Source organism: Typopeltis vanoorti, chromosome 18 (assembly GCF_054136105.1).
Source record: "Typopeltis vanoorti isolate ZY-2024b chromosome 18, IOZ_Tvanoo_1.0, whole genome shotgun sequence".
Taxonomy (NCBI): Eukaryota; Metazoa; Arthropoda; class Arachnida; order Uropygi; family Thelyphonidae; genus Typopeltis; species Typopeltis vanoorti.
The window spans coordinates 42,793,944-42,809,070 of NC_143566.1; the positions used below are offsets into that span (position 1 = coordinate 42,793,944).

The window sequence follows — 15,127 nt, forward strand, 5'->3', positions numbered from 1 at the left end:
TGATGCCACAATCATATCTTCACTTGCTTGCATATAATATCCTCAAGTCAAGTCACAAATTTTTGTTTGTCTAGCTCATCTTTAATGTCACCATATGTTACTATAACCTTTTTACTTTTTATGTTCCTTATTTTCTTGTATCCCTCCCCATAATTTGCTGAAGAATTACTGTGAATTTGAATTTGCAGTAATTACTGCACATACTTATCTTACTGCTAATGATAACTAATATTTAAGGAATTGACAGCGTATACTAGAAATATAGATTAAATAAACTTTAATATATACTTTCCGATATTTCGGCGAACGTCACGTTGCCATCTTCTTGGGAACTTACTACAAAGACATGTGCACACAAGTACTAATAACAGCAAATGAGACTGAAGCTAGGAAGCTAGCGTTTTCCTAACGTCCTGATGGTGCCCCCTGGCGGGCTATATTGGTAGTTCTTGGCCTTTGGGCTGAAGTTCTTCTGATAAAAGTTTCCCAAATTTGGGGCAGTTTCATGCATCCAAATTTGTTGAGGTTTGGCATGTTCCTAAGGGCCGAGGCTGATTCCATGAATAGTCTTTCATACTTGAACTTGCTGCGGTGTATTACTGTGGCTTTCTTCCATCTTATTCTGTGGCAAGTATCCAGAGCGTGGTCTGCAAGCCCAGAGTGGCTGTACTGGTGAAATCAGATGTAATCCTTGTGTTCTGAGATTCTGATATTTGCTGTCCTGCCTGTTTGGCCAAAGTAGGACAGTTTACAGCTGCAATGGACTTGGTACACACCAGGTAGGTCTAGGGGAAGTGGTTGGTCTTTGGGGGAGCGGATAAGGGATGCCAGTTTTCTATGTGGTCTATAACAAGTGGTCAAGTCATGTTTTTTTAGGATTTTATTGATTTTTTCCGAGGTGCCTCTGATGTAGGGAATAGTGATGGATTTAGAGTAATCTTTTTTGTGAAGGGGAGGGGGTGGTGGGTTGTGGATAACTGGGTTAAGTATTTTTTGGAGGGGTAGCCGTTGGCTGAGAAAGTGTCACGGATGTGATTTAGTTCAGTGGTTAGGGCTTGATCATTAGAACAGATTATTTTTGCCCTGTTGAATAATGTTTTAATAACTCCATATTGTTGTGAGGGGGGGGGGGATTGTTGGTGAATGTATCTGCCTGTATGGGTGGGTTTTCTATAAACTGAGAAAACCAAGGTTCCATCAGGTTGGCGGGTGACTAGTGTGTCTAGGAAGGGGAGGTTATTGTTTTCCTCTTTTTCCAGGGTGAATTTGATTCTAGGGTGTTGGTTGTTCAAGTGTGTTAGGAAGGAGAGGAGTGAATCCGGGCCATGTGGCCAAATAGCGAAAACATCATCAACGTGGCGAAGCCATATGGTAGGTTTTTGTGGGGCTGAGTTTAAGGCTTTCTCTTCAAACATCTCCATGAAGAAGTTGGCCAAGGGTGGGGAAAGTGGTGAACCCATGGCTGTCCCCTCTGTCTGTTTGTAGAATTTTTCCTGCCAAACGAAATAGCCTGAGTTCATTGTAAACTGAAATAGGGCTGAGATATCGGGAGGAAATTTAGCTTGGATTAGCTCTAAGGTTTCTTTGAGGGAGACATTTGTGAATAGGGAGGAGACATCAAAACTGACCATTATGTCATTATGTTGGAGTGTAAGGTTTTCTATACTGGCTTTGAAGTGGACTGAGTTTTTTATGTGTGATGGTGTATTGCCAGTATAGTGTGAGAGCGCTTTGGCTAAATGCTTGGCTAGTTTGTAAGTGGGGGAATCAATGCCATCCACTATGGGACGTAATGGCACATTTTCTTTGTGTATTTTTGGGAGCCCATATATGCGGGGGGATCTAGAGTTATAGGGTTTTAGTCTGTTGGTAATCTCCATAGGCCAAGAAGTGACCTTCTTAAGGAGCCTATGGAGTTTTCTAATTTGTGAGTTGGTGGGATTGTAATCAATGGGGAGGTAAGTGGAACGATCTAATAATAAAGCCTTGAGCTTACCTGTGTAGTCTTTAAGATTGAGTACCACAGTGGCGTTTCCCTTATCCGCTTTGGTGATCACTATTTTTTTGTTTCTCTTCAATTCTTGTAGTGCCTTGTATATTCACTACTGGATATGTTGGATTTTGGAGGTTTTGCTTTATTGAGAACACAGGCTACATCCAATCTGATATCGTTGGCGATGTGGTTTGGAAGTTGGCGAATCCCGCGTTCAATTTGAATCATTAATTCCTCGGCCGGTAATTTCCTAGGAGCAATGGCGAAGTTGTGACCACGTGACAGAGCGTGGAGTGCTTCTGGCTTTAAGGTAGCTGACGATAGGTTAACAACAGTGTTGGTTTGTAGTTTGGACGCCGAGTTCTTTGTTAATTTATCAAACTTGTTGATATGTCGGCTTCGTACTCGTTCAAATTCTTTTTTAGCTGCCGTACACGAGACGTCATGTAGGACCGACCAAAGCTCGTGATTCAGCGTAAGTGAAAGCTCATTTTCTAGCGTTGATATAGCGCTGTTTATGTCGGCTAGGGAACTGTGTGTAGCGGTAATTTGCTCCCGAAGTAATGCCTGGCTAGCGCGGTTGTAAATACAGAGAGCTTTCTGTGAGAGCTTTCCATAGGCTCCATAGAAGGTCACTTCTTGGCCTGTGGAGATTACCAACAGACTAAAACCCTATAACTCTAGACCCCCCCCCGCATATATGGGCTCCCAAAAATACACAAAGAAAATGTGCCATTACATCCCATAGTGGATGGCAAAGATTCCCCCACTTACAAACTAGCCAAGCATTTAGCCAAAGCGCTCTCACACTATACTGGCAATACACCATCACACATAAAAAACTCAGCCCACTTCAAAGCCAGTATAGAAAACCTTACACTCCAACATAATGACATAATGGTCAGTTTTGATGTCTCCTCCCTATTCACGAATGTCCCCCTCAAAGAAACCTTAGAGCTAATCCAAGCTAAATTTCCTCCCGATATCTCAGCCCTATTTCAGTTTACAATGAACTCAGGCTATTTCGTTTGGCAGGAAAAATTCTACAAACAGATAGAGGGGACAGCCACGGGTTCACCACTTTCCCCACCCTTGGCCAACTTCTTCATGGAGAGGTTTGAAGAGAAAGCCTTAAACTCATCCCCACAAAAACCTACCATATGGCTTCGCTACGTTGATGATGTTTTCGCTATTTGGCCACATGGCCCGGATTCACTCCTCTCCTTCCTAACACACTTGAACAACCAACACCCTAGAATCAAATTCACCCTGGAAAAAGAGGAAAACAATAACCTCCCCTTCCTAGACACACTAGTCACCCGCCAACCTGATGGAACCTTGGTTTTCTCAGTTTATAGAAAACCCACCCATACAGGCAGATACATTCACCAACAATCCCCCCCCCCCCCTCACAACAATATGGAGTTATTAAAACATTATTCAACAGGGCAAAAATAATCTGTTCTAATGATCAAGCCCTAACCACTGAACTAAATCACATCCGTGACACTTTATCAGCCAATGGCTACCCCCTCCCCTTCACAAAAAAGATTACTCTAAATCCATCACTATTCCCTACATCAGAGGCACCTCGGAAAAAATCAATAAAATCCTAAAAAAACATGACTTGACCACTTGTTACAGACCACATAGAAAACTGGCATCCCTTATCCGCTCCACCAAAGACCAACCACTTCCCCTAGACCTACCTGGTGTGTACCAGGTCCCTTGCAGCTGTAAACTGTCCTACTTTGGCCAAACAGGCAGGACAGCAAATATCAGAATCTCAGAACACCAGGATTACATCCGATTTCACCAGTACAGCCACTCTGTGCTTGCAGACCACGCTCTGGATACTCGCCACAGAATAAGATGGAAGAAAGCCACAGTAATACACCGCAGCAAGTTGAAGTATGAAAGACTATTCATGGAATCAGCCTCGGCCCTTAGGAACATGCCAAACCTCAACAAATTTGGATGCATGAAACTGCCCCAAATTTGGGAAACTTTTATCAGAAGAACTTCAGCCCAAAGGCGAAGAACTACCAATATAGCCTGCCAGGGGGCACCATCAGGACTTTAGGAAAACGCTAGCTTCCTAGCTTCAGTCTCATTTGCTGTTATTAGTACTTGTGTGCACGTGTCTTTGTTGTAAGTTCCCAAGAAGATGGCAACGTGACGTTCGCCGAAATATCGGAAAGTATATATTAAAGTTTATTTAATCTATATTTCTAGTATACGCTGTCAGTTCCTTAAATATTAGTTATCATGTTTAACCAGCGTATAAGCCTCTCAACAAGAATTATCTTACTGCACTCTTCCCACTTCCAATTACTTTCATAATGCCATCTCCCACACTCATACCTCTTTTAAATATTTGTTACTATCACGCACTTTACCATTTTCCATTCACACTCACTTTTTTTACCACCTGCCATTGCATCTCATTTGAAATTTTGTTGCACACATTTCTGACAAATTCTCACTGTCCCTTTCGATGATATCAGTTAGATGATATCTCTTTATCTCTCGGTATCGATCATTTGAAATAATTTATAATATTTTCTAATTATTCTATAAATGAATAATCACAATATATATATATTGTAAAATACTGATAATATAAAAGTGGCCACGAGTGAACAATGGAAATATTTAGAGTATTTTATGTTAACTGTAGTAGGCGAGCTTACATTTTTGACATCATGGTAGAACAGTTATGAAATCAAATCTGATTTTTCAGTATTTGCAAGCAAATGCTGAAATCCAGAATTTCCTTAAATTTAAGGAATAAAATGGAGGTTTATTTAAGAAGTGCATGGGCATATAGTCTGTTAATGGCAACTGATATATATATATGTGTGTGTGTGTGCGCGCTGATATTTTCAAACTACTTTTTACTGGAATCTGTTCAGTTAATAAAATAAACAATTGATAATTCCTCCTGTCACTGGTGATCAGAAAAGAAACTAATAATATATATATATTTCCATTATGTTATGCAAGAACTTGTCTTCTTCATTTTGAATGGAAGCTTTTTTTTTTTGTAAGATTCTGTCAACTGCTGGAAAGTAGGAATTTTGTTCCTTCAGTTGAATTTATTATGTTGAAAGTGGAACATGGAGTTGCTGAGAGGGGACATCCCTGTCGGACCCCTTGGTTTATCTCTCTCGTATATGATAGCTCGTGTCGTGATTTAATCTTATTTATATTTGATTATTTTCATAAATACTTGTGATAGCTTTTAGGATATTATTTGGTATAACTACTAACAAACTTTGAACTGAGAATAAAATATAGTCTTGTCTACTCAGAGAACTACCTGTTGAAAGTTTACTTGAAGTTTCTTAGAGTGCAATTGGTGGATCACTGTCATGATGTTATATTTTGGCCCATATGAGATTGTTAGATTTTAATTGAGTTCAATGCACATTCATCTTTAATTGATTGTACAATTTTAATTGAGAGAAAGTGTGTGAGAGTGACTTAACATTTTTAATTCACAACATAAATAATGACTTTTCTTTATATGTTCACTAGATAAGTTATAACCACTAAAATAACATTTAATTTATTAAACTCATTTATGGATATACTTGGAGTAATTACTGACTTCAGCTATGATAGTTAATTGTTAAATACTTGAGTCTGAAATCACTAATAGTGCTTCCATAGAAGACAGACCTGATAAGCATTTTGGCAATTAATATTGATGATTGAATACCAAAAGGAAATTATTCATATTACATAAAAATCAAAATACCACTATATGTGCTAACTAATTTAACAAATAAATGTAAATAGACATAAATAAAAATACATACTCAGCTGTGCTCTCATTTTGTTAAGACACTCAAACTCAATTAATCTAACATTCTAGCTCAATATATGGCTTAATGTTAGCAGAAAAGAATGTCTTTAGCAGCAACAAATGTCTAGTCACTAAGCTATCTCACTCCCCATCCCCTTAACAGTATGTTTACAGGGATTTGTGATACCTGTAATGTAATTAATGCACGAAGCATAAAGAGAACCTAATTGCTTGAATGCTGTTAAGTAATTATTGTGATATTTTTTGTCACAAAAAGCTAGAGGTTATTATCCCAAGATGAGAAATTTTACATTGTCTAATGATTTGGGTCAAGTCAAAAGTTAAAAAGAAACTTTTTTTTTTTTAAGTCATCATCATGCATATCAAGGATTTAGGCCTAGCATGGTCTATGGCCTGACTTCTGGCCTTAGAAGTCATCGTTGAATCGTTTAAGAGGACGTCCTGGTTTTCTTTTTTCTAATGACTTGTACTTGGTAATCTTTCTGTTTTCATTCTTTGAATGTGTCCCATCCATTTATGTTTATATTTTTTAATTTTTTCTATTACTGGTTCTTGGTTTAATTCTTTCATAATTTCTTTGTTTCTTTTGTGATCAAATAGGGTATACTTGATTTGCATCATAAACTTCATTTCTGCTGTTGTTAATCTTTGTCTTTTTGTTTTATTGTCCAGATTTCGCTTCCATACATTAAGACTGGTAGGGCTAATGTATTGTATACTTTTAGTCTGGTTTGTTTTTGAACTAGGTTTGGTTTAAATATAGAGCTAATTACACCTGTTATTTTTAAATATTTTGCAATTTTTACGTTTATATCTTTTTCATTTTCATATGTGATCATACATCCTAGATAGTTAAATGAATTCACCTGTTCTAAGATCTTGTTATCTATTACTATTTTAGTTCTTGCTGGATCTTGTCCTTTAAAGGTCATGGTTTTTGATTTTTCTGTTGATATTATCATACCATAATCTTTGGATATCTCATTTAGATCTAAAATAGCTTTCTGTAAGTTATCTTCAGAATTTGTAATTATTGTTTGGCCGTCGGCAAAGAGGAGAGTGTTTAAGTTTACTGTAGGAGAAAGTTTAATTCCTTGATGTAAATTTTTATTTCATTTAAGTAGATATTAAAAAGAGTTGCTGAGAGGAGACATCCCTGTCGGACCCCTTGGTTTATCTCTCTTGTATATGATAGCTCGTGTCGTGATTTAATCTTATTTATATTTGATTATTTTCATATATACTTGTGATAGCTTTTAGGATATTATTTGGTATTTGTCTTTCTTTTAATATGTTAAATAATATGTTTCTTTTAACTTTGTCAAATGCTTTTTCAATGTCAATAAATGCAGTATGTGTTTCTAAATTGTATTCTCTTCTTTTCTCTATTATTAATTTTAGGCAAAAGGCCGGGTCTATACATGATCGTCCTTTTCTAAATCCATTCTGTGCTTCTAAAATAAAGTTATTTCATTAGTTTGCTATTTAAGATTCTGCTATATATTTTGTAACAGGAATTTAGTATACTGATACCTCTATAGTTTTTAAGATCATCTCTATTACCTTTTTTAAAGATAGGAATCCCAATTTCTTTTTTCCATTCTATTGGGGAGGAGGAATACCAGTTGAATAAAACTTTATTTAAAAATAATAAGAGTCTTTCTTTGAATCTTGTTCCTGCGTATTTATATAGTTCTGAACCTAGCTTATCTTCTCCAGGTGATTTTCCATTTCTTGTTTCTTTCAGGCTGATTTCTAATTCTTCTTTAGTTATTTCCTTTTCATTTTCGTTAATTGTTTGCCAGTTGTCTTTTTTAAAATATTTGTCTGTCCACAATTCTGTGTAGTAATTTAGAAATTCTTCTAATTTCAATTCAGTGTTTAATTTTATGTTTTCTTTGGTATCTGCATTTAAGTGTTTCAAAATCTTATATACATTCGGTCTTATTTTATATAAATCATGTTCTGAATTAGAAACAAATTTGTTCCATGATTCCCCAAAATCATACCCCAAGTTATGCGAATTCAACTTGTGCGCATTTTGTTGGTCCCACCTACCGCATAACTTCAGGGTATGACTGTAATCTAATATTGATTTCCATCCTCTTGCTGCCCAAGTTTTTTTGTAAGTAATAACACAATTCGGTTTTGATAGCATTGAGAGGGTTAACAGAACATAACTGCTGAAGAATGGTTCAAAAAATTTATGTGTTGATTTGTGTGGCATAAAGTAGCTTAATATTTCTCGCATGAGAAAAAGGAGTTCAGCATGCTCTTTGAAGAAAAGCATAAACTGAATTTGCTTTCATCTGAAAAGAGGCATTGATGTACAGAATGAAGACAGTAGGTGAAAGAAATAGTCTTGAAGTATTCTGGCATTTAGTATAAGGTTCAAAAAAGTAGACTGTAGACCACTAGATGGAGATGAGGGAGAGCATTTTAAATATGTCTCTGTGTCATGCTTGATGAAAAGTTTTTGAAAAATTAAAGATTTCTGTGTGAAGAGAAATTTGCTTAACTTTTATTTTGGTTTTGCAGTAAATGGATTAATATCCACAGATTGTTTTCTCTTGTGTGAAGTTAAATGCTTATTAAATTTAAAGCAAAATGCATTTGTTTGACTAGAAAAAACAAAGCATGTTTTCAGTTCTTTGAATTTACTCCCTATATGTTTGACATCCCTACTTCTATAGAATCTTTAACTTTCTTGTCATCTGGGAGGATGATATATAGTGTTTTGTATAGATGTTATGGTGTTTCCATTTCATCTATGATATGAAGAACATTAGTGGATATTACAGATCCAACAATAATGTTGGATCTTTAATATTCACCTTTTAAGGCTTTACAGTTAAAAGTGAGTTAGCCAGTTTCATACATTGGCATTTTTCCTCTTGGAAACTTGAGATTTTTAACCTCTGAAAAATAGACAAACTGGAGAATATACACAATTAACAGACATACTATACTGGCTTTAGTTGCTCTGGCTATATAATTATAGCCAGTCCTAATAGTGAATTTGAATTACACCTCCAAAAATTAAGTTTCTACTCGGCTTGTAAAAAGAAGAAGCATGGAACTTTTTTTATCCCACTTAGGATGCAAGGAACCTTTTTACAAGCATCTCAGTTAACCACGCTACCAGCCAAGTATATATACGTCCAAGTAAACATGGATGCGAAGTACATATTAAAATTGTAGTACCATTGATATTACATTGAAATATATGATGGATACAAAGCATAAGAGGATGCATATTTGATCCATAACGGCCAGTAAGGTGGTTAAAGGTGAAGAGATTTTTCCTGCTGGAAACTTGTTTTTATCCATGTTAAATAGAAAAACTGGGTGCAATACAGTTAACACATGGAATATGTTGGCTACTTTGGCTGTAATTACTCCCAATTTTATGTGTGTGTGTAGGGGGGGGAGGGCAGGAATGAGCTCCATCCCCTTTCATTTCACTGTGAAAAGAAAGTTAAACAAATATGTATAAAGCTTAATTACTGCGGACTTAGTGCAAAAATTACAAAAATCATCATGAACAGGATGTCTTCATTTCACTTCACTACTTCCTTATGCAGTAAGGAAGGATGATTACTGATCCACAGTTGATACTCTGTTACATTTCAGTAAATATTACAGTATAATTTTGTTTCATGTCCACACGATTTGCCTAGTGGCTGTGCACACTTTGCAACCATATGCCTGGGGAAGGAGTGTCCTAGGTTCAATTCCCATCAGTGACGTGAGGAGCTGAAGGATCTTCCTCAAGGCATAGCCAAGTTAGCCAGTCTAGGGCATGGATAGTATGGTTTTTTCTCCAGTTTATCCTGGGGTTTTACATCCCGCAAAGCAGGCAAACTGGCCTTGAGAACTCAACACTCCGGGGCGTAGGACTGATCACCTTATCCTGTGAATGGTTTGAGTTCTGATGATTAATGAACCCTAATAAAAAGAAGATGAGATGAATTTTGTTTCATAGTCATCTGGGAAAGAGCTAAAATAAGTGATAAAAATTCAGTTTAAGTATTGTTTAAATGCTTTCCATGCACTGCCGATATTCTTCTCATCCATCAACCGATCCCATTCCACTGAACTTAATATACTCCTCATTTGGTCATAATTTCTTGCTTTGTAGTTCAGCATGTAACCTTTTCTGAATGGAACATTCAGAAACTTAGTCACTTCCCAAGTGAGTACTGCATGATCACTATCATCAACCGGAGGCAGAATAGTTACATCTTTAACTGAAAAAGCCTTCTGACACTATAATAAAATCTATAAAACACTCTTTGACCTTAAATTCCTTCTATCATGCTGCTTGAGCCCAACTCGGCAACTGTTTGGTGGAGGTAATATCAGAATGTATTCCGAAGGTCAAGAGGGTAAATAGGGTGGAAAATGGATGAATCAAGAGGTAAAGTATACATTCTGGAAGTAGTAGTTATTATGGAAGAAGCACATGATGAGTACGGAGAGCAGGCGAGGAAAGTGATTTGCTTGATAAGGGTAGCAAAAGTGCAGTATGAGTAGCAATTAGCTAATGCGATTAAAAAAAAATCCTAGGGAATTTTTTCGATAAGTGGCCAGTAGAAGAAAGAATAATTGTGGAAGGATGGCATTGATTGGTGAAAATGAAGGAATGATAACAGCTGCAGAGGATACAGTTGTGGTATTTAATGAGCAATTTCTAAATGTATTTCATTCCTGTGAATGTGACATCATGCAGAACTTGAATGGAGTGAGAAAGGAGGAGGAACTTTTAGTAAGTGAGCAGGAGGTATCAGGAATTGAATAAGCTTGATGTATATAAGCTGTAGGACTTGATGCTATATCACCACATGTTTTGAGGAAATGTTCTGAGGAGTTAACAACAGATTTTACATATCTTTTTAACATGTCTTGCATTGGACCAAGTTCCAAAGGAGCAAAAAGGGAGTAAAATTGTTCCAATTCATAAGGGAGGTGATAAGACTAGGGTTTGAATTAGAGGTCAGTCTGTGTGTCTGGAGTTGTGATTAAAGTGTTAGAGAGGTTAGTTAGGACTTAGATTCAGAATTGGGTTGGCAACAGAAAAATACTCTTTGGTGGCCCGAATATGGGTTTGTTAAAGGAGGATCATGTTTTAGCAGTCTGCTTAGAAGGTTTTGCATAGAATGGGTGAAGACAGAGAGAGAAAACAAGAGGTCATCCCTCGAAGTTGCATAAGGAGAGTGTGAGCAGGGGGGGGGGGCAGGTTTTTTTACATGGAGAGTGCAGAGTGATTGGAATGCATTGCCCGAGAGTGTGGTGAGCATGGAGGTTTTTTGTTAATAATAATAATACAGTCGACAGACATAGGATTGACCACCCTGTCATAGCAGTAATTAGGTTTCTCTAAAGTTATCTTACTACTTTGACCATGACGGTTGTTTTTAAACCATCCACTGCTAGTATTTAGTTGTGATCTGGCATTGAGCCTAACATGATAAGGGAAAGTTGGAAATATAAATCAATTAATCTATAGCATGTTGAATTCAAGAAAAGAACTAGTAGGAAAAAGGAATAATTTTGAAGCAGCTGCTGGTTTTAGATATTTTTTTCTCAGTTGTTTTACTGTCATTGTATTAGGTTTTTATTATTATTATTATTATAATGTTGATCAAGACAACAAAGAAAATCAAAAACATAGAAGCTTAAGAAAGAATGGCTGAGCAGATATATCAGAAATTTACCATGGATCTTGTCTATGGAAATATGTATTTTCAAAATGAAAAAATAATATATATATTTTTCTTCTATGCACCCAATGAAGTCTTCTAGAAAGATGAAACTAGTAGTGCCTTTAAAAACAAATTAGTTATATTCTAATTTAACATTCAGCTATATAGCCATTGTACATATTTACGTGCACACATATATACTATATGTCTTTCTTGATTATTATTATTTTATTTTATTATTTTTTTTTTTTTTTTGCAGTTCTTTTTTGTAACAAATTTCCATATGTTCATACATTGAGGGTAATTCATGTTTGAAATTAATGGTGGGGGGGGGGGGGGGGTGATCCACTGTAAATGCAGCTTTAGTGAACAGTGCAAATTTACTAAACAGTTTTAGTAAAGTATGTTAAAATGCAGTGAAATGAACTTCAGCGTGCTTTGTTTCTCCGAATAAATTAAAATAAATACCTGGTTTGTTATTCTAAGTGAACTAGTTGGCTTATTAGCTTTTCCAGTGGTTAGAATAACCATGACAAATATGCAGTACCTTTCCAGATTTTATACAGTTGTCACCTAAAAAACTGATTGATTGAAATTTATCTGAAGCTGAATTTTATCGCTCTGATGTATTAACAAATATTCTTATTTTTAAATAGCTACAATCCTGATCTTAGTTCAGATCCCTATGGTGAAGATGGATGCCTGTGGTCTTTCAATTACTTTTTCTATAACAAGAGATTAAAGAGAATTGTTTTTTTCACTTGCAGAGCTATCAGGTAGGATTTGCTATTTACGGAAGAGTCAAACTGAGTAAGTTATTTGGATTATAAAGTTTTTATACACATGCAAGTGCAGATTTCGAATGCATTAGCATTACTGAAAAATGAGATGCCCTCATTCATTACATATGTAATAGTCTTCAAAAAAGCTGCATGTTTAGACATGATTTGTGTATGCATCCTCTGATTTCATTAGAGTTTTGTTCTTGTTTCAGCTTATCATGAGAGTAATGACTAAATTTTATAGTGGACTGAGTTGTGTTCATGCACTGCATTTTAGATAAATCTTAGTCAGTTTTGTTATAAGATAACCAAAATTTCTTTGTGTTGAAGAATTTTTTCCATTTTTCATAGACTTATATACTAGTTTCATATTGTGACTTGGAGAATGCCAGTTGAGGAATATTCTTCCACAGAACAGAGATAGATGGAATTAAAGAGGAGCCAGCCCAGTGGATTGATAATTGATTAGCCACCACTTGTGTTTTGTAAGCTTAGAGGATGGATGGATGTCGGTGCAGTGGGAAAATACCTAAAGAAAAGGAATAAGGCTGGGACATACCATCTGAGATTGGTTGGATTGAGCCTTCTCTTGTGAGAGAGACATGTTTTGTAACATTAAAGTTGACTAGGTCCTCAACTCAAAATCTTAAAGGTTGCAAGGTTTTATCAAAAGAGTTGAAACAGAACATCCAATCTTAAGTGAGTTATCATGATATCATCAGATAGGATTTGAAATCACTGAGTAGACATTTATGCATAGGAGGAAAAAATAATAGTGAGAAACCTGTCCTCATACATTTCCTTTTTTTTTTTTTTAATCAAAAGAGAGATAGCCAACTACTGTTCGACCACAGATACGAGACCCTTGACACTTCTATGCATGACAGAAGGAGAATCCATTCCAGTAATAGGGGAATCAATCCATCTTGTAGGAATGAGTTGTACATTATTACATGTTAGAAAATTAGCTTTTCTTTTATGCACATTTTAGTTTTTAAAGTGGTAACTGTTTTGCTTGTATAATAGTTGGAAAATTTTACATAAAAAGCACGTGATTTTGCACGGTGACGAATACATGCATTGCCTTATTCCTTTCTCCCCTTCAACATGAATTGACTCTTCTTGGCACTGTGCCAGCTAAGATTTTCTCAACTGTGGGCATACTATGCATTGAATAGTTGGAGAGAGAGAGAGTCATCATCTATATCAGTTACAAGGGATAGAAAGCAAAGCATACATTGTTAGTTTGCTGGGTAAGTCTCTATTCCAGACCTTATCAAATGCCTTTCTCTGTAGTTCAGTCAGTATTAACACTGTCCTATGGGCAGAAAAACCTGCCCATATTCCTGGATTCAAATCACATCCAGGAAGAATCTTTATAAAAGGATTAACAACTGAAGATGAATTAGCCAATCTCATACAGATACACCTTTTTTTTTTTATCTTATGCCCAGAAACTCAGATTTCTCTTCCTGCAAAACAGTAACTGCAAGAAGAACACAATTCACAGGCATAATACACTGGTCTTATGGTCTAGGTTGCTTAGACTTAACAACCTTTCTCTGCCATATGTTGTCTACAGTTGAATCCTATAGACAAGTAATCACTATTAACAGTCACTGATTAATTCGTGGGCTTCCTGTAGAAGTTTATTATTAATGACCTTCATTATTTTAGGACTGAGGTGAGGGCAATGGATAAATGGGACATCTTCTGTGTGAATGTAGTGCCAAAGGAAACAGGATTATAAAAAGGATGTTCTGTAGAAAATGAGAATAGTGTGAAGTTGTAATGTGTAATCCAGGGGGAGAGCTGATAGTGAAAGTCTACATCATAAGGAGTGTATGGAGGGGCAGTTTTGTGATGAATGATGCTGTTCATAGTTGCAAGTTGAGTGGGAATAGGAGGTCAGATAGACACCTCTTTAGAATCAACTTACTGTACTTCTGTTATTATTTTTGTTTTATTGGGTTAACTCATCATATTTTAAGCATGTGCACGTGATCTAAGTTAAATCACGCTTATCAACCATTTTGTGTAACAAAATGACTTGAATGATTCTAATATATTTTAAGGTATTGAATCCAAATTGCCAATCCAAAAAACAGCATCCTAGGAAAATTTTTCTAAGCTACTATAGGCTGTGCATGCTGTTTTCATACATTTTTGAAATATTTTATTTGGAATTAGTAACAGTACTGATTTTAAATTGTCACTTAATCACTCTCTTTGATATCCATTTTGATGCTCCAGCATGTTGCACTAGTTAGCAGAGCTAATCTCAGGTGGTATGGTCACTTAAAGAATGGGAGATGAAAGATTAGCAAAACAAGTGTTCTTTGCCAGGTTGGCAGAGGAAAAAGTTCCAGAGGAAGACCAAGATATAGGTGGATTGATATGCTAAAAAAAGTGCCTTAGAAGACAGAAATATAAGATCTGATAATATTGGAGTCTTGACAGGTAGCAGATTGATTTGAAAGAAAATTGTAGATAGGAAGTTAGTAATGATGTAAATTTTTCATGTAGTACTATCATATCATGTACACCCCTTGAGGGTACATGTCAGGAATTTGATGATGATGAATTTCACATGTGTGACACAATCTCAGTCCATTAGTTCTGACTTGTGCTCAGTCCTCTTTGTACCCCTCTCTCATTTCTCTATTATGGTGCATTTAAAAGCTATTGAAACAAGTGTGGATTGCTTTTGTCATGCATGCAGTTCATTTACAAGTGTTCACTAACAGTATGATATCACTATCATGGTAAAGATCGCATACTTTAATTACTTATGGGTTTGAAATAGGTTCCAAGA

The 15,127-nt window shown here is 36.0% G+C and overlaps 1 protein-coding gene across 2 annotated transcripts in view; it reads left to right on the forward strand.

The window, feature by feature from the left end:
* The window catches only part of Maf1 (repressor of RNA polymerase III transcription Maf1), a 173,980-nt gene that overhangs the window by 121,757 nt on the left and 37,096 nt on the right, over nucleotides 1-15,127 (forward strand). Inside the window, exon 5 of one of the 2 annotated variants that reach the window (XM_090408734.1) lies at nucleotides 12,187-12,306. The exons of the other annotated variant lie outside the window; for it this stretch is intronic. Within the exon in view, the coding sequence (XP_090264860.1) occupies nucleotides 12,187-12,306 (120 nt within the window). The remainder of the gene's footprint in view (nucleotides 1-12,186; nucleotides 12,307-15,127) is intronic. 2 annotated transcript variants of the gene reach the window in all.